Below are 25239 nucleotides of genomic sequence, written 5' to 3' on the forward strand. Positions count from 1 at the left end.
AAATATAAACCGACTCCAGGTTCAATACAGACTGTTGTTGAGCCATTACAAAAGTCACCCTGAGAAAGAAGGCAGTCTGTGCACTACTGTGTGGCTAATTCCTGCCACAAGTCTCAGATGGTCTTGGTAAATGGATTAAATACCACATCAACGATAGAGAATCAAAACCCCCACACTAGTGGAGCCATGTGCCAAAACCATAGTCACGGCATTAACATGGCACGCAAGACAGGCAGCTGATGATTTCCACAGCGTGTGTGTTCCAAAGCTTTTTGGAATGTTTCTGCATTTTGTAGTTAGCATATGCATCACATTGTGATTGTTCTCTTATTCTTTTCAACAAACCATTTAATCCACAAAGCGGAATATGATTCGCTCCTGAATCGGACTGACCGGGTTCTCATGTTTAACTCACTGACTCAGTGATTTGGTTATACAGTAGTTTGGGTTAACAAATCACATTGGGCTAGCTATATTATCAACAAAAAAAAAACTTAAATAACAACTTAAATATTTGCAGATTGTGAATGGCATACATCACAATACAGAGTATACTTCAGTAATCAGTGTACACTTTCTGTTTAAAAAAAAGTTTTTTGTTGTTGTTTTTTTTCCAACAAACAGGCTGAGCCACAATTTGGACAAAATTAATTAGATACCAGTTAGACTGATCAGAATTCAGCTAACTGACTCACAGATTTGGTTGCAGTTCGGGCTAACAGCTCACTTTTGGTTTGCATTATCATTAAATAATGACTTAAATATTGGCAGTTTGTGTTTAGTATACAGTACATCTGTGTATACCAAAGGAATAGTTCACACAAAAAGTGATTTGAATTCGAGACCCATAAACTTTCTCTCAATGAACCTGTTGATCCACAAATCATGCTAAATTATTCACTTTACGAATTAGACAAACTGGTTCCTGACTCACTGTTTACACTGGTTCAAATTGATTCACATTTAAGTTGTTTTGAATTTAATTTCTACTACCTCGCCTGATTCTGCCACATGTTTATCAATGTGCATTGTCCCTGCTAAATAAAAAAAAAAGATTTTTCTGAATATTAAAATGTTTGTTTCACAGGTGAAAGAAAGTAATACGGGTTTGGAACGACATAAGGATACAACTTGAATTTTTGGAGAGGTCATCCTTAAATACCCTTCAATGCAAAAACTAATAAAAGGCTAATAAAGCTCTGGCTAGTAAATATACCCCAGGGCAGCTCTCAGTGGGGGCAGTTCAGGGAGGCACTGCGTTCCAGTGCCCCTTTGTACCAGTGCCCTAAGGAAGAGCAACTTCCTGTTGTTGTGGACTCATATGGTCATGTGCTCATATTTCAGTACAATGGTAAATCCAGGACCCTGACTAACAGTACAGCCCACGACATCCGCTGAAAATATACATAATACTGGTACAGATTGCATTGTGTGCACACTCCAGTAAAGATATGCAGGCTGTAAAACCAAAGCTATGCAGGTTATAAAATATGACAAACATCTGTGAATGAGATATACCTTTTAAATGATCCCTGATTATGTGGGGTGAGCACATTTAACTATGCTCATTTAATCATTTCATGTGATAAATGACACAACAAATAACTGATATCTGGCTAGTGATTTGACCTACATAGACTTTCTAACAGGTGATCAGAAGGCTTATAAAATGAAATATGATATGTAACAACATATCTAGGAAGTACTCCATACAGATGGGAGGGGAGTGAAGAAGTGCTGATGCGATGACAGGCAGAACAATGCTGACTGCTTACACTGTCTGTCTCAGACACTAACCTTATGGCCCTGTCAAAATATCTGACTGTCAGACCGAGAGCAATGCATGGTCAGGCAAAGAGAGGAGAGAGGCAGAGAGAGCGTCTGGAATTAGATAGACAGACTGAGAGAGGAAGAAATGTAGAGTGTGCGAGGCGCCTGTCACATCCCTCCATTGTGCAGTTTCCTCTTGGCACTTGTTTTTGTATACACACATGTCAGTAAAATACTCGTAACACACATTAGGTTAGGACACACAAAAAAGAGAACAATCTGCAAATAAGAGACTTCCTGTTTGATCCAAATGCCTGTCTGCCTCCACATGGGTCAGGGCTTCTTTGAATACAGAAAAATAATGGGGAAAAAAGAAGATTTGCCAAGGTGTAGTTCTATGGGTCTATGAGTCTGTATTGTGTTAACTTGTGAATGTGATATATAACTTTTCTAAATAGCACTGGTGTAAAGTTAGTCATGCTTCTTTGTATCTCTTTGTTGGCTACAGTATATTCAGAGTGAATATATTTTTCTTTCAGAAAGGAATGAATACTGGGTTGATTAGTGAGGTTGTGCAATAAACGAGACATAAAGTGATGAAAGAGTGACTACTAGTGTACACCAAGAGTAAAATAAATGGCAGATTGCCAGGAAAGAGGTTTTCTTCACTGGCCTTGATTTGAAATGAATTCAATAACAAATGTCATTGTGAAGAAAAATCCAGGAATCAGTAAGTTAGCATGCCATCTTTATTTTATTTGTTTATTTACAGTGTAAAGCATTTTGTAAGTCTCCTGTAAATATTTCTCAGGGTAGTCCATTTTTGTATTGGCTCAAAAAACCACATTGTCAATGTTAAAAAAAAAAAAGAATAGGCTAAGATTGTGCAGTTAACAATGTTTCAATCTCTGGGCCTTTATCAGTTTGTCTTAATGTGCATCACGTCAAACTGAAATTGATTATCATTTGTGTCTACATTTATAGCGTGGTCATAGGCCTATGTCTTTCTCTGGAACATAATTCGTCTCCAAACGGGCTAATTATTGTCATAGTAAGAAGCTTTTGTTGACGGGCAGGTACCTAAATTAATCAAATGTGTCTACTGTAGCCTATTTACATTGTGTTTTTTTCTAACTCTGCATAAGAGGGCGCTATACATCCATATACAGTAAATGCCGTAATCTGTGAAAACCCACCCTGCACTTCAACTTTCCCTCTGGATGACCTCACACCTCAAATTCACTGCAAGCGACAAAAACAGAGCGCTGCCATTACAATCAACAAATCTGTTTTACAGAGCTGCGTGTAGATGGGTGTGAGGAAACACGCTGCTCTGAGCTCGCATGCCTGACGTCACCCCGGCGCGCGCTTCCATAGATGCGAGCGCGAGAGTACAGTGACAGCGCCTCGTCCACTGTACGCAACACTGCTCAGCACTATCTCAGGCTATACTCGAGAAACGGCAGCAGATCATGGAATGTGACTAGGCAACATTCCGCTTTATTTCAGGTCGGTCGTCCACCCTGCACTCACGGGGTGCAGTACTTTAAGCCCACCGTTCCCATTATTAACCAATTGATCACTGCCCCCCTGTGATCCGGGAATCACATTGGGAGCTTTACAATTTGTATTAATTATTCCTCGAGTTTTTATCCCACTCTAGCGGTTCGACTCTGACTACAAGCTGAGGCTCAATAATTGGATTTTATCGGTTGAACAATAGGCGACTGCTGTTGTCTGGATATTAAATTTTACTCTTGGATTATTGTCTCAGCATCATGAGCACGAGTGGTGAGTAAATTCTTGCCATTGTTACCTTGGTCTAATTGCAAATATTAATGATAGAGGCTACTAATGCAAAATAACCGAAGTAGATAGAAATTTAAATGTAAGGTAAAATAAATAAACTTTATCTTGACCTTGTAAAATTAGAGCAGTCTTATTCCGGTGTCTTATTCAAGCGTTTGACCTCTTGCTCCTGGCATGTCCCAAAGACATTCTCACTGAATCAGGTATATGAAATAATGATAATAATTGTAATAATAATATAAAAAGATAATAATAGGCTATTGGTAATAATTATTTATTTATTCTTCTTAAAGCCTAAATATAATGCTATTTTATCTATAACAACAACAATAAGGATAACAATTTTTTTTTTTTATTATTCAGAGTTACAAATGAGTCTTGTGCTCAGGATTGATGAGTATGACTGTTATTCCTTCAAAACTGACTTTGGTCATCAAATAAATTGTCCAGAAGTTGATATTTCAACTAGATGTCTGACCGTTTTGCACAAGCTGAACTGAACGGAAAAAGCTGTAGAAAATTATCCTGACAAAATATGCCAATTTGGAAGTTGATGTTATGAAAACTTAGACATACTCTGGTGACCAGTGGGTCCAGTTTGGTGCCAGTCAGATATGCTTGGTTGCATTCATTTAGCTTTCATCCAATCATAAAAGCATTAATGCAATCATTATTTCTGATTACATGCTGTATAAATCTGTTAGATGAAAAGACACACACCAACATAGAATAAAAAACAGAGGTGGCCAGTGCAAGATCATGTTGGTGACCCACTCTCCTTTGAGGCTTGTGCTTCAGTCAGCTGATGCTTGCAAGGGCATGACCGCTGCATCTCATAATGATCCTTTTATGAGAAAAGTTCAGCAGAACTTTACAAACAGAGCTGTTTTCCTGTGTGTTTGTGCGTACTTGGCAAATGCCTTGCTGTACTGTGATTAGAAATGGTTTGCATTCTTGCAGCAAGCCGTTAAATTGCATTCTCAGCTGATGAACGGACGGACAAGCTTTGCCCACATGTGTCCCACTCTCTGAACTAATCCACCCCTTAGTTCAGGACACACAGCTCACAGCACCAGCTCACTCTGATAAAACAATGTCACATCAGCCAATTGAGCTTGCCTTATTCATTCTTTCAAAGCATTTTGCCTGTCAGCTGGGGATGGGGCTGCTACCAGCGTGCTACCGTATGGAGAGCGAGTGTTTTAAAATGCAGACAGATGGCAAGGGAATGAGTGCAGTGGCCGAGCTGTGTCTCATGGCAAAAAAGGGCTAGCTGGAGAGCTACCAACAAATGAACAGGCATGCCTGGTCCACAAGAGACCTGGAGTGTTTTGCAGAACATTGACGTAAAGCTCATGACATAATGAAAATTTTTTACTTTGCAAATAGACATGCTCTTTTTTTTCTTTTTTTTTGAAAGTCCCTACTGACACCAAGTCTCAAACTTACCTGATATAGCCACTCATGCAGACACCTGGCATTTTAATGGAGCAGTAACCGTGCACAATGGCGTGTTGAACACTACATTGGGCATGATAGCCTTAAGCCTGTGAAAATGCCGAGCAATTACACAGAGGTCACTTGGTCTATCTTCATTTGCTGCTCCCTTTCTTATGGTCAGCTGCCATTATTAACTGCCCTCTATTTTCTGCACCACTGAGAGGACAGACAGACAAGTGAGTAGCGGAATGCTCCCTCAATCTGTTCTCCATTCCCTCTGCTTTCCGTCTTTCTTTCTCTTTGTTCTCCTGTTTGATTCCCCTGCCTTCAGCAGAGTGAATATCAAAGATTTCTGTGCCTTAAAGATTAGTAAGTGATAGATAGTGATTGTTTATTGGGAAGGGCGTAGGAAGGATTAGAAAAGGAGAGTGGGGGTACATAAAAGCCTGGTTCATGAATATTATTTAAGTGATTTAACAATCTGCCAATGAATGTGATTGTGAGTCCAGCCTAAGGTACCTGAAGTTGTCCTACCCTGCTCCTCCTGTATCAGCATCCGTGACTCAGCATCCCTCACATCAATCACACGCTAGCACACACATTTACAGAAGTGCCTCTGTCACCACTGTCCTGTCATGCCTGCCCTGTGGAGAGCAATGAGGTGGAACCCGGTTCGCCCTTCAGTGTTCAGACCTCGTAACCACCAACAGTTATCTGTAACCACAGCACCCTTTTTAGCCTTTACAGCCATCTGAAAAAATGAATGCACTTCTTTCTGTTGACAATAAAATTAACATGAATCAATATTAGGAACAAACAAAAGCAATTTAATTAACTGTCATGATATTAGCATATAGAATAAGTTTATTATGTGTTATCTGCTCATAAAAGAAAGCATTGGATTGATTTACTGTCATTGACAAAGCCCTCTATTAATCACAAAAATTGCTTTGTAAATTAATTGCAGGATTGACGTTTGCTTAGTAGCCCTCAGTAATAATTTTTTTTAATTATTTAGCTTTTTAATTGGAATGTAGTGCTCCATGAAGAACATTTTTACACAAAAGGTTATTAATACTGGAAAATGTCTTTATTTTAAAAATGGTTCTTTTGAGAACTGTTCACTGAAAGGTTCTTTGGGGAACCCAAAATGGTTATTTTATGACATTGTTGACTTTGATATTGACTAGACAGATATTGGGGGGAAGCACAGGCGAAGCACTGCTACTTGGGCACAGAGATATCACACAACACCTGAAATCCCCCAACTTCAGTCAACATACCTACCTACAGTAGACATAGTGAATGGTGATGAACATGGCGGATTTTGTGAGAGACGAGGAGGGTGACTTCTCAGACAGTCAAGAGCCAGAACCATACCTCTATGAACCAGTGTTTTCAGAAGAGGAGCTGCGTGCTTTGGAAATAGAATGACTGAAGGAGGAGGTTGTGATCGCTCAACAGCCTGAGGACGTGAGGACACGAACTGGTGGTAAGTGTGATATCTCTGCGCCCAAGTAGCAGTGCTTCGCCTGTGCTTCACCCCAATATAGTCCCAAGTCAATATCTGCCTAGGAAATCGCCTAGTCTTAATCTGCATTGCTATTTGTACTCGTTGTGAATACGCAGGCCACAAGAAGTAATTCGTTTTTATTTAAAAAAAAATTTATACATTTTTTTCATGACATGCTAGCTGGCAACAAAGGATTCCATTCATTATGCTAAGCTAAGCTAGCGCTGGCGCTTCCAAACTAAAACAATGCATGCACTGAGACAAAAATGCGTTTGCCCACCTATCTAAATGTTAGCCTGGTAATACCAAACTCTGCTACTTCGCTTTGCTTCGTAGACAAGAGTCTGGCATGGCATAATTGAAAAGCGTTTTCTTTCTCGCGGGGAGGCGCTTGTCTGAAGTTTAAAATCATTGGTTCCCGTAAGCCAATCACATAACGTTTGGTTATGGCCGTGTGTTATGCGCATGCTCAGCCGCATCTAACTTCCACTGTAAACACATGTAGTATGATGCGAAAACAAAACCATCGAGCGAAATACCGGAGTGTACATGGCTGTGAACGACTTTTGCAGATTATGTGAAGTAAATCTACGCATCCACGGTACAATCAGATGTCTACGTAACTGCTCTCAGCCCGCCCTCTGTTCGTTGATTGGCCGGAGGAAAACGGAAAGCTATTACGCTGTCTCAGACTGAGTACAGAAGCGAAATGAAATTGAGCGGAAGTAAGAAGTCTGACGTAGTCAGGCTATCTAAATGTAGGAAAGACGGTGAATAAGCCCTATTTCAAAAAACAGTGGAGTGTTACTTTAAAATCGAATGATTATTTCCCAAAAAGTGGAGGTTACGAACTTAAAAATTGGCCAGTTATAATGGTGGCTCCCCTGATAAAACTTTATGCACTATGCATCTGCCTTGATGCTACTCTGTAGCATATATCTGCATAATGCATTAGCTCTACCTGGGAGTTGATTTGATCTGAGCTAGTGTGTCAGCAGACGTAGACCCACTATGGCACCGTAAACACACTCTCATTCCATCTGGAGTGCAGTCCGGCTCAGTGTCAGCACCCATTTGTCATTCCTGTAGCCCAACGTTATGATTTAGTAGCACTGGGAACAAAAGAGAAACACCATCATATTAACACTTGTCAGGGTTGAATTTCCTACAGATCCTTTCTAAAGATTTAATTCTCCATGCATTTCCCCTGGCTTACATATACAGGTCCATATGTTTGATGGACCTCTTTCTATAGGACCATGTAGATATGAAAGCCAGTAGATGGACACAGACAGAGTGGCTTTTCCCTGTCAGTCCAGTACAACATCTGCAAGGCACATGCTATAGAAAGTTTTTTTTTTTTACAAGGAAAGAGTACTACCTGTAGTGTCTGGATGTGCTGACTGGATTGTAGCTTCTTGCTATTATAACAATGGAAAATAAACTGCTACTTAATTAGAAACTTAGCTTTGACAAACAGATATTTGCATACATGGGAATAGTTTTAACTGTTTCTGCACAACCTCTTTATCATTGCTCAGTGTTTTTATTTTATAAACCGCTAAGGATGGCATTTTCTTAAATAGATTTTGTGCTATTTATCTTCTCTTCAGTCTCCAGTTTCTATTAGTCCAGTCAGCCCGGTTCCTATCAGAGTGATTTTGGCAAGCTCTGTTAGTGGGCCAAGCTTATAACCCAGAATATTTGGTTTCCTGTACAGTGTCCTCTGTCTCTACTCAATAGCCAATGCAAAATTGCAACTGACTAAAGGCTTTTGCTGCTGTCCATTAAAAATCCAAGGAATCATCTACTGTCATCTAAGTCATGAAGGTAGATAACTCATAGATTGACACTAGGGATGTTCATCCAGTGACCCTGACCCAACACATTTCTCTAAACTTAGTTGAAATCCCAAATCATTAGTAACCCTGAGAGCAGATCGAAGGCCTGAGCAAGTCCTTGAGGCCCTCAGACCTCATTCTGTCTGACCTTGTGTTTGGTTGGTTTGAGTGATCATTTTTCTGACAGGGTCAGTTCAGCTCCTGTCGCTACAGCAGCGTTGGCTTGAATGTAGCAGTAGTCATATATCAAATTTAGTCAGGTTCTCCAGAGGCCCATGTCTACTACTGTACTGCAAACAGGTTTTTGAATTCTCTAAGGGGCAGTTTATACGACACTGTTTTCAACTAAAAACGGAAAACTTTTTATGCGCTTTGGCCGAGCATTTACACGACAACTGCATTTTGGGGGCCTGAAAATGCAAACTTTTGAAAATGGGTTTCAAAATAGTCTCTGTGTAAACTACAAAAATGCAAATTTGTGAAAAAGTGACATCATGTGCATCCAAATTATGCGTTCAGTCTATAGACCTTATGTAGCCCCACCCCTTTTTAGCTCTGCGATCGTTCGTTGTGTTCTGTCTTCCGGTTTCTATTTCCACAACATGAAAGGTCGTATGGATTAATTAATGAACCACTCGTTTTAAAATGTACCTGGTCTACTGACATTTGTTACGACATCTGTTTCAAACATTACAATGCTCTTGATAACTTTCGTTTACTCGAAACACACAAAAAAAAAATTCTAACACGAAATTCGAAAGATAGCGGCACGCTTGTTTCTCTGGCAATGGCAAATTCTGGCCTGGCAGCATTATACAGTGTTTTTAGTCGTTTTCACGGATTGTTGTGAATGGGGATTGTTTTGACAACATTGTCGTCTGTACGTGAAAATCGCAAGTTTTTAGTACATCGTCATTGTGTAAACGTACCCCAAATACTTGATTTCCAACTCCCACTTTTCTTAAGCAGGTTCCAGGGGGTATGTGGAAAGATTATGATGTTTTTTTTAATAAACCTATAACAGAGGAATTAACACTAACAAACAATATTAGGATTTGTAATGAGAACAAAGATTTAAAGTAATGAAAGGGCTTTCAAATGAAATAATGGCTTAACAAATTGTGTTACCTTTTAAGATATACACTAGGGTCAATAAGATAAAAAAAAAAAAAAACTTATATTCATATATATATATGTGGAAACTGTGATCCTGAATATATATATATACTGTATATATATATATATTCAGGATCACAATTTCCACAAATTATTAAGCTGCACAACTGGTTTAAACATTGACAATAATAAGAAATGTTTCTTGAGCAGCAAATCAGCATATTAGAATAATTTCTGAATGATCATGTGACACCGAAGACTGGAGTAATTATGCCAAAAATTCAGCTTTGCCATAAAATAAATAAATAAAATGTAAAATACTTTTAAATAGAAAAGATGTATTTTAAATTTCTCAATTTTATTGTTTTTAATACATTAGTGATCAAATAAATGCAGCCTCGAGACTTTTAAAAAATATTTAAAAATCTTACCGAGTCCAACCCCAAACATTTGCATGATAGATACCGTATTTGTTAATCCATATATATATTTTCATCCCATCAAATTTTCCAGCCAAATGTCTCACAATAAATTATAAAAATATCAGATTCTATATTGTTTTAGATATATGGAATGAATATATTATTTGTTGTACATTTATACATTTGTTATTTTAAGTAAACTATGCTGTTAACAACCACCAAAAACACAATTAGTACTGGTCAGAATTATTCTTGTCGCAAGTAAGAGTTCTGGCTCTACTAAGGAAACAGGAGTGTTACTTAGCCATTAATTCTATCACTGGATTTAAAGGTCTTCACTCGGTGCTCATTACTGTGAAGGATAAGTGGACTCTGTCTGGCCACAAGGTCTTGTTTACACCTCTCTTCTGCCTGGCTATGGAGGAATTGAGAGCAGCCTTGTCACCTCCACTCTCCCACAATCCTGTGTGACTATAATCCGCAGGAGACTCCTCTGCTGAGGGCAGAAATAGCAGTGGCCCCTTAGGTCCTGTGGTTATCACCTTACACCTTGCACCGGACGTAACCGGCCCTTTTGCTATATATTGCTCAACATCAGTACTCTAAAGTTTCTCTGAAGAACTAGGCTTCTTTGAATCTACCTTTTTGTACATTCAGCATTTTAATTATTTATTTACTGAGAGAGAGTATAACTGAGTTTTTTTTGTGCAGGCCGAGAGGAATTTGTGGCAACATGTTTAAACCATTGAAACTGTAAGACAACTCAGAGTGACCTGGTTTGGGGATTTGTTGTTTTTATTTGAATTGAGAAGACTGTCAAGTCAGTATCAATAATAGACAGTTTCCTTCTTAAAACCTGAATTAATTGAATATATATTTTAGCCTCCATTACAGGAATACTTTCTACACTGTTAGAAAAATCTGTAGAAATTACAGTATTACTGGCAGCTACTTGCCAGTAACTTACTGTAGATTTAAATTGATGTTATTTACTGGCAACAATTTGTTCAAAATTAAATGAACATTAAACTTTAACAAGTCTTTATCTTTACAGAATAAAACTAAAATAACAGCCTCATGCAAAGCATTCTGGGAACCAAAATCTGAAGGAAAAAAAACAGAAAAAGGTTGATGAAGATTTCTGGTTCCCAGAATGCTTTGCATTAGATTGTTATTTTATAATTTTATTCTGTAAAGACAAAGACTTGTTAATGTTTAATGTTCATTTAACTTTGAACAAACTGTTGCCAGTAAATAACATAAATTTAAATCTACAGTAAGTTACTGGCAAACAGCTGCATAACTACAGCAATTTTTTTACAGTGTACTAAAGCATGAATGAAAGGTATCTAATGTAGGAGCCATTAAAAACTTTAATCCTTTGTGCATGTCCTCCCCTGATCTCCGTGCATGTGGTGTAGCAGGGATTACACAGCCTGTTTACACCCATACATAGGCCCCTCTTGCAAGTGGGCTTCCAGCACAGCGTCACCCATAAATGACAGATGAATGATTCCTGAAAGACATATTGTCTTTTAACGGCATGAAGTTTATTCTCTTTTGAGCTGTCACCTCTGTTTATTTGACTGTTATTGTATGTGAAAGCTTATGGGGAGCTCACAGTCTAGCAATGCTTTGGGGGAAATAGCTCTCACACATTACCATAAATGCTTCTGGTTTTGTGATATTGCAAAACATCTCTTATTTTCTCTTTTGTGGCTGTTATCTGCTTTTAACAGCATCATGACTATACTGCACTCTTCACTGACAAAAGACCGTTGGCTCGCAGAGCTGAGGGCCACACACAGAATTCAGAAAACAGCTCTGGAAGTCGGCCAGACAGCGTGTTACTCTGCCAAAGGAATAAGTGCTTACAATATTATCAGTGTGAGATTGAGCCACTGGAGGAGGCATAACAGCATTAATGGATCATTGTTCTTCAGCTGTGGATGAAGAAAAGTCAATGAAACTCTCTATTCCAATAGACTGAAAATATGCGAAGTGATCTTCTAGTACAAGACATTGTTTGTTGCAGTGAAAATGCTCTTTAAAGCCCTCAGATGGAACCAGTTTACCAATATGCTATATGTACTTATCGTACAGATATTTGGATTATAGTTTTTACAATATTATTTAATAATTTTTCAAATTTATTAACACTGTTAAATATAATCTTTAGCAAATCTCAAAATGAATATATGTTTGTTTGTATTCTGTTCATTATGTTGTTGTGATGCTTAATCTTAAATGATTGATTTTTGTTGAATTATTGAAATGTTTTTTTTTTTGACAAAGTAAATAGTATTGAAATTCAATATCTTCTAGTACAAGACATTTTTTTGCATTGAAAATGTTTCATTTCATCATTTCATATTTTTTAATTTAACTGTTAAATGTAGCAGATATCAAATTGAATCGATTTTTCGTATTCTATTCACTACAATGTCTAATTTCCTAAGTGCCTAATTTCACTTGATTGTAGTTGTCTTGTTTTAATATATTTTGGCAAATAGTATAAAATTGCAGTGCCTGCCATTTATCGTTTATCTGCTATAACGTGAAAATATTTATTGACTTATATGTGTCGGCCAGAATTTTAATATTGGTGCATTCCTAATAATTCCGTTCTGGGTGAGGGCACATTGATAAGCATGATTTATTGTTGAAAAATAAGCTAATTTCCTGCACGAGTTTATCTGATCAGTATCACTTCCTGACTTGACACTTTATGCTTGCTGATTACATTTGTCTTATCCAACATTCACATAAAACCCTCATTAAAACCTAGTTTCTAGTTTGCTTTACCAGGTCAGATAGTTTTTTAATGCTTGTTCCTGGCTGTCACAATGGCTGTCTTTCTCAGATAAATCTGGTCACAGGCCTGGCAGTTCTGCCCTGTTGCCAGCAATGTAGCTGAAACAATGGAGATCAGGGGGCATGTACCCTTGCTGTTTTCGACATTTTCCCCCAGTTAAATCCTTTTAGACTAAAGCGAGAACAACAGTTGCTACAGTGATTGCACAATAATTGATTTATTCACTGGCTGAGTGTTTGAATGCCTGTTATGCATCTTTAATAGGAGGACAATCAGCACAAAACATCCAGCCATCAATACAGAGAAAGAGAGAGAGCAAAGGAAATTATTTATGTAACCCTCAGACCTATTATAAAAACAATCACAAAAACTCACAAATACAGTATTTGAGGGTACTTTTGGTTTAACAATAGAAAATACATCAATGCACCAATATTAAAATTCTGGCCAATCCTGATAAGGCTATAATTATTTTTGTGTTATGGCAAATGTTAAAATACTATACTACTTTGTTTTAGCATTTATAATGATTTATTTAGAGACTAAATTAATCATTGTACATTTTTATTGTAAATTAAAACCAATAGTCAATTTAGGCATCACAAGATTATAAAGTCTAATATCAGCCAATAACGATGTGGTCTTCTAATGTCCGTTACTTATTGCCTTTTTGTCTTTTCCCCACTAGTACCCTATCAGCCAAGCTCGTGCAACAGTGAACGGAGCTCTGGACCAATCCACTGCTTTCGCTGCCGGGAGGTGTGCAAAGGAGAGGTGGTACGAGTGCAACATGTCCACTTTCACATCAAATGCTTCACCTGCCAAGGTAAGAGTCGAGTCTTTGGCCGTAATGCATTGGAAATGCTGGTTACCTCTCAGAGCAATCTTTTAATTATGGGAAATGCTTGCATATTGACTTGGATTTGTTTCAGACATACAGTTTCCAATAGATTTTATTCAGCAATAGCACTTCATTAAGAACTAAAGCAGCGCTCTCTGCTTCTGACCTAATAGCAGTTTGGCATCAGTGGTTAGAAGCAGTGGATTTCTGATTTAATGATGCTGGCTGTGCTCCTGGGGCTGTCTGAAGTAGGGACCTGTTGAAAAATGAGATCCTCTGGCCTCACGTCGTCAAGATCTTAGCTCAGTGATGCACCATGGCGTTGCCCTCAATTATCAGTGACGTCAAGAAATTAAAATGTAAAACGAATGTGAATGATGTGACCAGGAACCCTCACCTTCAGACCTTTAGATTGTTAGATAAAAAATATGGAAGTAAGACCCTTGAGTGATGGACTCATTTCGGTTTAATGAGCTTTTATAAGGCTGTGTATGTGCTACTTTTCCTTGCTTACACTCAAACTGGTGTTGCCACATGGTCCCTGCGTTGCATTTATGGGGTTGCTGTGGTAACCGTGTGGAGGGCCACCCTGCCCGTGGTTGGTGGTTATTCTCAGCTACACTATCAAACCAACAGCCAATAGCAGCCTCCTATAGAAAACCCTAGGGCATAGTTGGTAGGGAAGAGGGGGGCTCATATATGGAGAGACGGGGTGGGACTGGGAGAGACCGAGTTACTGGGTAGCCTCCTTCCCTCCCTCCATTATGACATCACGTGTTGCCTCTGGGATACATGAAGTTACTCAACAATAACAGTCCTTTTCCTTTTTGCTTTCTCCAACTTTAATTTGCCCACTCTCCAAGGGCTGCTTATCTTCCATGAAAATTGCCTTGAGCAGTAATGTATGTCACCTCTAATTCAACACCACACTTTATCTTATGATTTGTGTTATATATTATTGTGCGTGAGTGTTAGCCATGCACTATGAGTGTAGGAAGTCCAACTGCTGTTTCAACAGCTCATATCTCCAGCATGGAACAATGCCTTGTCATTGTTACAGGATTGCTTGTTTACAGTCCAGTGACTGGTTCAGCTTCTGTGCATGCTGTGTTTTGTTTGGTTGGGAGAACGGAGTGTGCTGATGAGCCGTGGGGCTTTGAGGCCCAGTTAATTGGATAAAGGGGCAACATTTGTGGGGTATTTCACAGGAATCTCAGCTCACTCAGCATGTACTGTCACAGGTCAGCGGGGTCACATTGGAGTCGCAGTTGCCGGTGTTCGTAAACAGGTGACAATCCGCTTTCATCCCTTTTGTTATGGCCAAAAACCAAACATGGATGATTAGTATGTCCATAATGTTTTATTTGTTTCCAGACTCAGAGTCTGTCTTTTATTTAAAGAAAAAAAGAAAACGTCCCTGTGGCAACATTTCTGAAAAGTAGCTTATTTTGTGACACTTTGAAAAGTGAAATGTACAGTAAGTGGTGCTAAAACATGTTCAGTTTTATCTGAAACAGATGAACATGCAACATTGTATTATGTTGGTAGGACGTATCGCTGCAGTTCAGAAATTAAATCTCTGATGAGTTGCAATAAAAGGTTAATGCTCTGTAACATTTGAAAGTAAAGTATTGTACCGCCTACACTAAATGTATTGTATATGTGGTAAAATTGTTTTGAGATCATAAAATTCTATTGTGCAAGGAACCGCCCAAAAATAAGTCTTTATTAATCGATAATCTGCCCCTGTAATCATAATTTGTGTGAATAGGAAGGAATAAAAGTTGTTGGTGTTTTGCTGTCACTTTAGTGTTCATTTCAGCTGGAAACTGCAGTATATTGCATGTACAGATGATTTTTGGGGGTTTTGCAAAAATGTAGTTCGAGGCACATTTTTTCCAATGAGCCTATGTTGGTTTTATCCATCAGAGTTTCAGTTTAATTTCAAAAGGCATGCTGTTGGAATCCATGACTGATTTGGTAATCGGTCTAAAATCAATAGTTTGTAAATGGAATTATTGGGTTACAATCAAGTAGATTACATTGGTTGGCTTTACTTGACGACATGCCTTTGCAAACAGGATGAGATTAAGAAAAGGAGATACATTTGGAATTATAGCTAATTGAAACAGCAAGCACTCAAGCACACAGGAAGAAACATGTGGGCCAAGGTCATGTAGATACAGCTGAAGCTGAGGCAGTGGAAACGTTTTCAGTGGGAGTTTGCACAGGCTTTAGCCATGAGAAGAGGTGGATGCTGTAGTGTACACACAGGTACTGTATTACTCAACCAGCTGTTTTCAAGAACACACCAATAATTAGTTTGTGTAAAGGTGAGGCAGCCAGGCATATTACTGGTACTCACTTCCTGTGTATGAAGCACATGTCCATAGACATAAAGGGCCCTATTTTAACGATCTAAGCGCATGGTCTAAAGCGCAGGGCGCAAGTGCACTTAGGGCGTGTCTGAATCCACTTTTGCTAGTTTAACGACGGGAAAAATGGTTGCGTCCCTGACGCATGGTCTAAAAGGGTTGTCTCTATTCTCTTAAAGAGTTATGGGTGTGTTTTGGGTGTAACAGAGTGTAATTTCCCATTCCCTTTAAAAGGGAATTGCTCGTGCCATGGTGAATTGCTATTTACATGGCGGAATTTGCAAGCGGAAAGACTCGCGTCTCCAGAGAGCAAACGGATCTGCTCGTGCGCGAGGAAAGCGCCTATCCCGCCCTGCAGCTTTCATTGGTTAAGGTTACAGTGACGGGTAGGTTTAGGGATCAGTGTTTGCTGTTTGGTGCAAGCAATCAGTACTGTGATTGACGTGACCAATAAAATCATAAGAATCGTCTGCAGGGCGGAGTTTCCGCTGGGGGGAAAATCACGCCTTCGCTGATGATGTGTTTACTGGTGTGAGGGCTTACGTGAGAGCACAGGAATAGCAAATAACAATAATCCAATGGTCCAATCAATTCCCGATGGACAAAATAATTTGCGCCCTACATTTTATCTTGATCGAGAAGCTGTTTCACTTGGATATATACGTCGCAATAGGGAACTTCAGTTTCATGATGACTTCAAAAGGTATCTTCCTGTGTAGACATTAGACAGCGAGCAAAGTCCCTTTCAAGGAAAGTCTGTTTACTTGGCGGCCATATTTGTAACACCTTCGGGCAGCTATTTCGGGCATCCAAGACCAAGTCCTGTCTATTTCAATGGGGGAATCCAAACTGCAGCCCTAAGCGTGTCTCAGGTTTAGGACTGTGCTTCTAACGGCAGCTGCAGTGACGAGTTAACTTTACCAATCAGCGATTTGCTCTTTTATTTAAGTTGGGACGTATTCCACTTTATTGCTTGTTGCAGTTTCTCCCATTCATACTGTAAGTAATAAGAGTGTGCACAGTCTTTGTATAGTCTTTGCAGTGAGGCAGATTTTATAACAGAGCTCTAAAGGTTTGTTCTTTTGCTTTATTTCATCCTTCCTCATTGTGTACGTCACGCATCCTTTCAAGCACACACAAACATATACATGCACATTCATGCATGCACACACGTTCATACAAGGGCAAATTTAGTTTGTTTCTGCATTACTATTGTGGGGTTCTTGCTAGATGTGCAGGCACTAAAAACTCATTAAATCTCTATTTGGTTGTGCATTTATTTCCCCTATTCAAATAAAAGTCAGATTGAAGACTAACAGCACTGTGCGGGGGATGGAAGTCACACACTTGTTCTGACCTCCTGACTCATTTCTAGCTTTCTAGTTGGCTCTTCTCTCTCTCCTACATGAATGCAAACAGATAATGTACACAGCTGTGCAACTATTTATATCATAGAGACATTCAGTCTGTGGCCCCAAAATGTATTTGGACAGCAGTTGTAAAAGTTTGAATGGCATTGCATTGCAGAACAAAATATATATAAAAAAGTGGTATTTAAGAAGAAGGGCAGCACAAGTACACCTTTTAAGCAGGTAATACTAATTTCACAAAAAGAAGCAATGACATTCATATGCTCATCGTTTTACTGTAAAATACTTGTTAGAGTAACTGTAGATATTATGATAGTTGTCAGATTGTTTTCTGTCAACTGTGACTATCATTTCTCTTTTTTTAAATGGGATGTATTGCTTTATTAAAATGACTTGTACAGTACTGAGTACTATATTATTTTTCATAAACCTTCATAAATTCATGGGCTGTAGACTAAAGGATTTAAATACATTTAAGGAATTTAAATGTATTTGTATTTCCATGGATTTAAATGAATAATTAGTGCCCACTTGCTATTTTAATCTGTTTAAAAGCGACTAATTAATTGAGAAAACAGCATGACAAACGCAGAAATAAATACTTTAAGAGAGAATGTTTATCTTCTCTCAGAACCACAAGCATATGATCAAATTTTCTGGTCTCTCTTTAAGTAAATCTGCTGCTTTTTAACTAGAAGCGTGGGTTATTTGAGCTGAATGCTTGACAGGATGTCTGAGTGCAATGTCACGGAGCAATAAATATCCAGACCAGCTCACCTACACATGAGCCTCTGTAGTGGGTGACTCATGAGCACCATCCACAAACTGGCAGACTTAAATTGAAAGTTCATCCAAAAATTATGTTCTGTCATTTACTCACCCTCACGTCATGAGATTGTAGAGATTGTAAGAAATGTCTCATTCTTCAAAATACATAAAATGATGACAGACATTTGAGTTTTTGGGTGATCTACCCCTTACCGTTACAGTTCCACTTGAGCTACTTTTTCTCTCTATTGCTCTTGTGTGTGATAATGTTCTGAGGCACCTGTGCACATTATCTCAAATTGGTAAAAGTAGGACCCAGAAATTCTGAAATGGCCAATATTTTTACAGAAAATTACTGATGACAATTGCAGTCGACCTCTAGACAACAGATTTTGAAACCTAATGACTTGGATTAAAGTGTATTATATTACCAGTATTTTATTATTATATTTTGTATCTGTATTGTGTATCTGAATATTTATTGGATATTTAGTTCTGTCATGAAACTCTAGAAGGCGCAGTCTGATTTGATAACTCAATTTGTTAGTGAGCTTGCTGCTTCAGCATTCAAATACTTGCCATTGTTTGCTGTTAGCAGTCTGCAGCACACTTTCAGAAACCCTCCTCCTTCCCCAGCTCCACCTGAATAGATCTGCTACAGGGGGTTATTTCAATGTTTGTTGTGCAGCAGCAGCATGTCTTACATACTCACAGCAGCATGTCTGTGAATGTATTGGCAGTAGTAAGTCTCTGTACTTGCTCTGAGTCTGCAGCAGCAGCAGCATAGCAGATCTATTCCGTCAAGACCAAATAAATTAGCATTACCATATCCATTACCATGCCGAGAGTTGTCCTGACAGAAGTGCACTTCCCCATTTTCAGCAAGTAAATATTTAAAAACATGAATAATTTTTAAATGTAATCTTTAGCTTGAAATAAATATAAATGTTTCATATTGTACATTATAATGTTGGGATGACTAAATTGACTTTTAGCATTTAATATGATTGGTTTAACGTGTTTAAATATAGAATTTTAATATCGATCATTTATGGGATGATGGCCATAACATGAAAATAGTCATTGGGCATGCCTAATAAATTCTTCAGCAAATGGCCCCCAAAGTTAGTTGTAATTTTCAGTGAATATATTGACTTCTGCAGTTTTGTCATAGTCAACAAATTCTTCTCAGAGCTGTAACTCACAAACAGTCAGTTTACTTTACTAATCAAATAATGCTGCTCAGCGCTGCTTCTTCTGAACAGGAGTGGCAGGTCATTAAGATGTCTGTCAAAACAGATGCCTTTTTTAAAAGCTGAGAGTTAATTGGCTGCGTAAGATGTTTTTTTTGTTTTCTCAAGGCATATGCAGATTCTGTTATGTGCATTCCTATAGTGATAAGCCATTCTGAAAAAACTACAAATTCTTGAACTCTCCCAAGAGTCACACAAACAAACAAATGGACAAATACATGTCAGGTGCCCTAAACATCAAATTGCTGTAGTTGTGTACTGTAAAGCAGCTGTGATGGGGTTGATAAAAGGGTCAGTTACTATATGTGTTGTGTGGAGCCCCTCTCTTCCTGAGTTTTCAGCCGCTGGAGGAGGAAGACTGAGCAGGATGGGAGCTTCACGTAACTATGGCAACGTATGCCCGTCCAATCATTAAGCCCATGCGATAGTTGCTGGGGAGACATTCTCCTACAGATGAAAGGACAGTGGCAGTATTAGATACCGAATTCCCTACGTTGTTCCTGAAGATCAAGATAAGGTGTCAGGAATTAGCCTACTGCATGTCAACATAGAGAAACCCCAGACTGGAAATTGGACCATCTATATTGATTTGGAATAAATTAATATGCATTCATTCTACAACCTGTGAATAATATTACAGGGGTTTTACTTTGTAATTTACAAATAGGCTCATGTCAGATAAAAGTTCCATCTAAAGCAGTGTAGATCAAAATATCTTAAATCAGAGAGGTTAAGCTTGAATTGGAGGAATGAATATTGTGTCTCTCTGTCTTATACCTGGAGGGCTCCTGCATCATTAGGCATTTTTCAGAGAGGTTAGTAGGTTAATGAAAGCAGCTAAAGGAGAGACACAGCCTTGGAGGGAGATGGAAACAAAGACTTGCTGAAAACATTATTTCTGTCTGTTTAAATCAAGTTTAGAGGTTTAACAGGATGCAAGAAATCACAATGTGAGAGAAGAGATAATGTACGCTGATCGCAGAGATGCGATGGAGTGCGAGTGGAGGAATTTTATCACTTGGTAACACATGTGCCTCAAAAGCCTTTTTACAGTTCTTTTTTACATGAAGGTATTAGGTATTATGTTAAATTTCTTATAAATCAGCAGGTTGTACTTTTTCCAAATTAAAGTAGCAATGCTACTTTACTAATATTTACATATGATTAGACACTAATATCAAATAGAAATAATACAAATAATTTTTTCTTTTTCTATCAAATATTTTATTTGAAAAAAAAGAAAGCAATGGCCGGTTTGATATAGATGACTCATATCGTGTTGATGTACAGTTGTAAGATGATAAGCCAGAATAAAAAGTATAGTTTTTATTGTTTTTGTTTTTTGAAAATGGGATAGCAGTGACAGTTTTTATGACTCAGATTTAGTTGGATGTACAGTAGTGATATGATGAGCAGGATAGGACTTTGTTGATGCAGTGTTGTCATTATTTATTCTTATTCATGCTTGGGAATATTAAATTGTGCCCTAGATAGACTACAGAAGATAAGTACTTAAGTGGGAGTGCCAATGAGTCTCACTTTTGAGGAAACTTCAGCCCCTTGGATTTATTTAACTATTGTCAACATATCCATAATTTCTTTGTTGTCATTCCTTTGATTTCGTGCGGTTACTCACTCCACTAAAGACCATCTGGTTGCTCAGTGGAGGGCTGTGTAGGGCCCTGAGGGGACTAATCACTTCCTCTTCTCTCACTACACTCTCAATCCATCTTTCATTCAGTCAAAACAGCACATTAATTACAGTTGATGAGTTTCCCATTAGCACCAGCAAGGTTGGAGAGAAGCGACACAGTAGGTAGAAAGAGGCACAGACAGGTAGGCAGGAAGACAAGGGGACCATTGTCATAGGCAGAGACACATGCTGAGCTGTGAATCATAGAGCATCATCTCTAGGGTTGGGAATCCAAAACTGATTCCAATTTTGGGATCGGAGAGCCTACTTGTAATAAAATTACAATTTGGATTCCGCTTATTGATTCCTGTGTGCACATTTTAATGTAATTTCAAACCATTTTCAAGTGCTCAAAACTCAATTCTCTACTTGCAACTTGTGCTGTTTTCTTTGTGCACACATCAAAAGCGCGCACACAGAGATCTGCCTCTCATATAGTTCATGAAACTGAATTGAGTTCTCGTAGGCGTCTTCTTGTGCTTGAATACACTAAATAATGTCATAATATAGCCGTAAACACAGTCTGTGAAATTAAGATATAGTATATATAATATGGAATATAACCTAAGTGAATGTAAACAGTGTAAAAAGAAAACGCATGTGTAACAGTATCTTGCATACTGCATGAGGTCATAAGCAGTCTAATAAACATTAACATTAATCAAAGAACAAAAGAAAAAGAAAATCACCCACTGATCTTGACTGAATAACCTTTGTAACTTTAATAATGGCTAATATATATTTTATTTATAAAAAGAAAACTATGCAGTGTTATTTTACATTTGGTTACAATTTATGTACCTGAACTTTTCAGATTTATTTATTTGGGATATTGATCATTTGTTTATTTATTTTAATTTTATTACTGTTTACTTGTCTTAAATAATTAGTTTTTGCTGTGGTATTGTTGTTAAAACTATAGGAAAATGTTCTTTAGGCTGCTGATTTTTGTTCATGGAAATCAGCTGCAACAAAATGTTTTGCCAAAACAGAATAAATATGTTTGATATAAATGTTTGACCAAATGTTTTTACCTTATTGGAATCGATCGATAAGAATCGGAATCGATAAGCTGAATCAGAATCGTTAAAATTCAAGCGATACCCAAAACCCAACCCATCTCCAAAGGTGAAATTTAGGTGAATGGAGAATGAATCTGGATACTGACTATCATATCATATTACTGGCCATATTCACAATTCTCACAGTTTTATATGTGAATTTAAATACTTGTATACAGAGAGGTCCAGCAGTCTGTAGAGTATGTATATATATATACACTTATATATTTCTTTTTTCTTTCAGCTTAATAGAAAAATACCTAGAATTTGGTTTGTCCCTCTTTTAACGACAGCAGCTTTTGTGCTTATTTTATTTTATTTTATTTTATTTTATTTTATTTTATTTTATTTTATTTTATTTTATTTTATTTTATTTTATTTTATTTTATTTTATTTTATTTTATTTTATTAACATCATAATTATGAAGCTGGACACATGAAGATGACAAATGAAGATGAAAAAATGTAATTGTACAACTTGATGCAAATAAAAGGAAAATACTAGGGAGAAAGTGTGGGGGATGGAGGGTTGAGTAGATGAGAAGGGGCAATGGAAGCAAATTGGGTTTTGGGGTCCTGTATAGTCCTGAAGAAGGGAATTTTAATTGCATATGTTGGCTGCTGATGAATACATAATCTGCCAATAAGGTAACACTTCACTATAAGGTATCATATGTTAAGATTAGTTACTGCATGGGCTAGCATGAATAAAACAATGAACAAAATATGTGTTGTTGCAGCATTTATTACCTTTGGTAATGTTAGTTAGTACAAATGTTCATGTTCGTGTTAGTTCACAGTGCATTAACTAATGTTAACTGATACAACTTTTGATCTTTAATGGAATTAGTAAATGTGGATTAACATAAAATGACAATAAACAATACTTCTGCTGCATTTATTAATCTTTGCTGATGTTAACTTATTTGTAGTTGACAAATGAAACTTATAAAGTTAAGGTTTAAATTACATTTTCCTGGTAGTCTCAGACTTTTGAACCCCACTGTATATGTATCAGATTCAGCATAAATGTTTTTGGAAAGGGCAAACATCATAATTTTCTTCTTTCAGTAAAAGAGACGTCTTTCTCTCTCTGACTTACCTGATAATGGGTCGAGGGCAAGCCGGACAAATGAAGATGACAAAATGTAATTGTACCACTTAATGCAACAGAATGAAAATACTAGGTAAAAAGGGTGGGGGGATGGAAGGTTGAGTAGATGAGAAGGGGCAATGGAAGTGTATTGGGTTTTGGGGTACTGGATAGTCCTGAAGAAGGGAATTTTAATTGCATCTGTTGGCTGCTGATAAATACATAATCAGCCATCCCCCCGCTGGTCCTTAATCAGTTCGGTTTTAATGACCACAGTACTGAGCAGCAAATGCCTCAACACAGAGAAAGAGAGAGAGAGAAAGGATGAGACCATAGGTGGAAGGTGAACCAACTCCAGGGTAAGGCTAAGGAGATGCGCTTCCTCTTTAAAAACACATGAAATAGTTTTCAGTTACGTGCCACCTAGCAACAACCTAAACATCCCAGCATAAACACTTCCAATAAATTGTTTGTTATTAAAGCAGCTACGTTAACAAACCACTATAATTTAAACAGAAAAGCAAGCATACTGTATGCGTGATGTCATGGCATGCCAATTTGAAAAGCGCGCAATCTCTAAAAAGCTGTCACTCATTTCAATTTATCGCGATCAAGTTCCGCTATAATCAATGAAGCTGAGTGAATCTCTTTAGCCTACATAATGTCTACACTTTGTTTGTTATAAGTTAGCTTATAACTAGAGGATTTGCGAGAATGGAGAACTCAGTACTGGACAAAAATTGGCTGTCAATGATTTTATCTTTCATCGGCTGGATAAAATTGTTCTGAAAATTATTCCAACGATATTGTTTCTCTGTGCCATTATCGTTATTGCTGCGATGTGAACTCTGTTATTCTTTAATATTGAGAATGATTTGTAGTATCTTTATTGTTATAGATATCGTCCTTGGTGAGAATGGGCCTTAAGCCTTGCCCAGCATTACTCTCTCTGCCTATTGATGAGACTTGAAAGCAGTCTATACAGTATATTCAGATTTATAACTATATATTCGGATTTACATTTTTATATTCAGGCTTATAATATTCGCATTTGTATCTATATATTCGGATTTACATTTATATATTCATAACGAACCTATATAATTATTTTCTGTTTGGCCCCTGTATGTGTATATATGTCCTGTTAGATGTATAAACCTGAAGATAAATATTTTCAATTAAATTCAAATTGGTCTGTATTGCAAGAATTTTTTCACTCTCAAATTGTGTGCAGACCCTTTAGATATTATTTAAATAAAAAATTACCTATTTAATTTATTTATTTATTATTCATTTTTACAAAAACTCATATTATCAAATATCATCTGATAAAGTTGTTGTATATTTGGAGTGTTTAGAAGTACAGAAAAGTTGAAATTATTCTCTTCAGGTGCTTCGTTGATATCTTTATATTCTGTTTTGGTCATATTTTTCAACCTGTTCCGATTTTTCTGTTATCTATGACGTTTTGTGAACAATTACGTCACAGTATTTGCAGCGGAACTGCCAAATAAGGACATTGACTTCCAGCCCAACACTTCGAGCAATCCGCCATTTTTATTTCTCGCTGCAATTTTGTAGTCCAAGCTCAAGGATGCAGAAGTTACGAGAGGGTAAGTTAAAATGTTCGGTTGTTGGATGTAGTAACCCACACGCTTCATTACACCGTCTAATGTAGATGAACTGCCGCGCTTGTAACAGGGCGCATGTTTAACTGAAAGAACGAGCAGAGAGAGACCCGGTCGCGCGCGCTCTCTCTCTCTCTCTTCGGACTCGGAGCCAGGCGAAAGTGTAAACAAGACACCGTCTCCAAACTAGACGCTGTCTTGCTTTCTCTCCCTCGCAAATATTAATCAAAATAAATCGACACGGTGGTAAAAGGTCGGAAGACCAAAGTTTCATGTGTAAATACAGTAACACACCATTGCGATACATCCATAAGAAGACGTTGTTCTGCAGGTTCGTCGTCTTCATTTTCATCTCGCTCCGGCTCCGACTCTGGCTCGAACATGTAAGGCTGGCTGGACAAGTCTTCCGTTGTTGACATTTTGTTAATAAC

At 37.8% G+C, this 25239-nt stretch overlaps 1 protein-coding gene across 5 annotated transcripts in view; it reads left to right on the top strand.

Moving 5' to 3' along the window:
• Positions 1-2998: 2998 nt before the first annotated feature.
• The window catches only part of ablim3 (actin binding LIM protein family, member 3), a 67347-nt gene continuing 45106 nt past the window's right edge, over positions 2999-25239 (top strand). For all 5 annotated transcript variants that reach the window (XR_014629738.1, XR_014629739.1, XR_014629740.1 and 2 more), the window contains exons 1-2: positions 2999-3561; positions 13415-13552. Coding sequence is in view for 1 of the 5 variants with exons in the window: in XM_084429624.1 (XP_084285750.1) it covers positions 3549-3561; positions 13415-13552 (151 nt within the window). In the remaining 4 variants the exon portion in view is untranslated. The remainder of the gene's footprint in view (positions 3562-13414; positions 13553-25239) is intronic.

This window comes from Rutilus rutilus (genome assembly GCF_951802725.1).
Source record: "Rutilus rutilus genome assembly, chromosome: 14".
NCBI lineage: Eukaryota > Metazoa > Chordata > Actinopteri > Cypriniformes > Leuciscidae > Rutilus > Rutilus rutilus.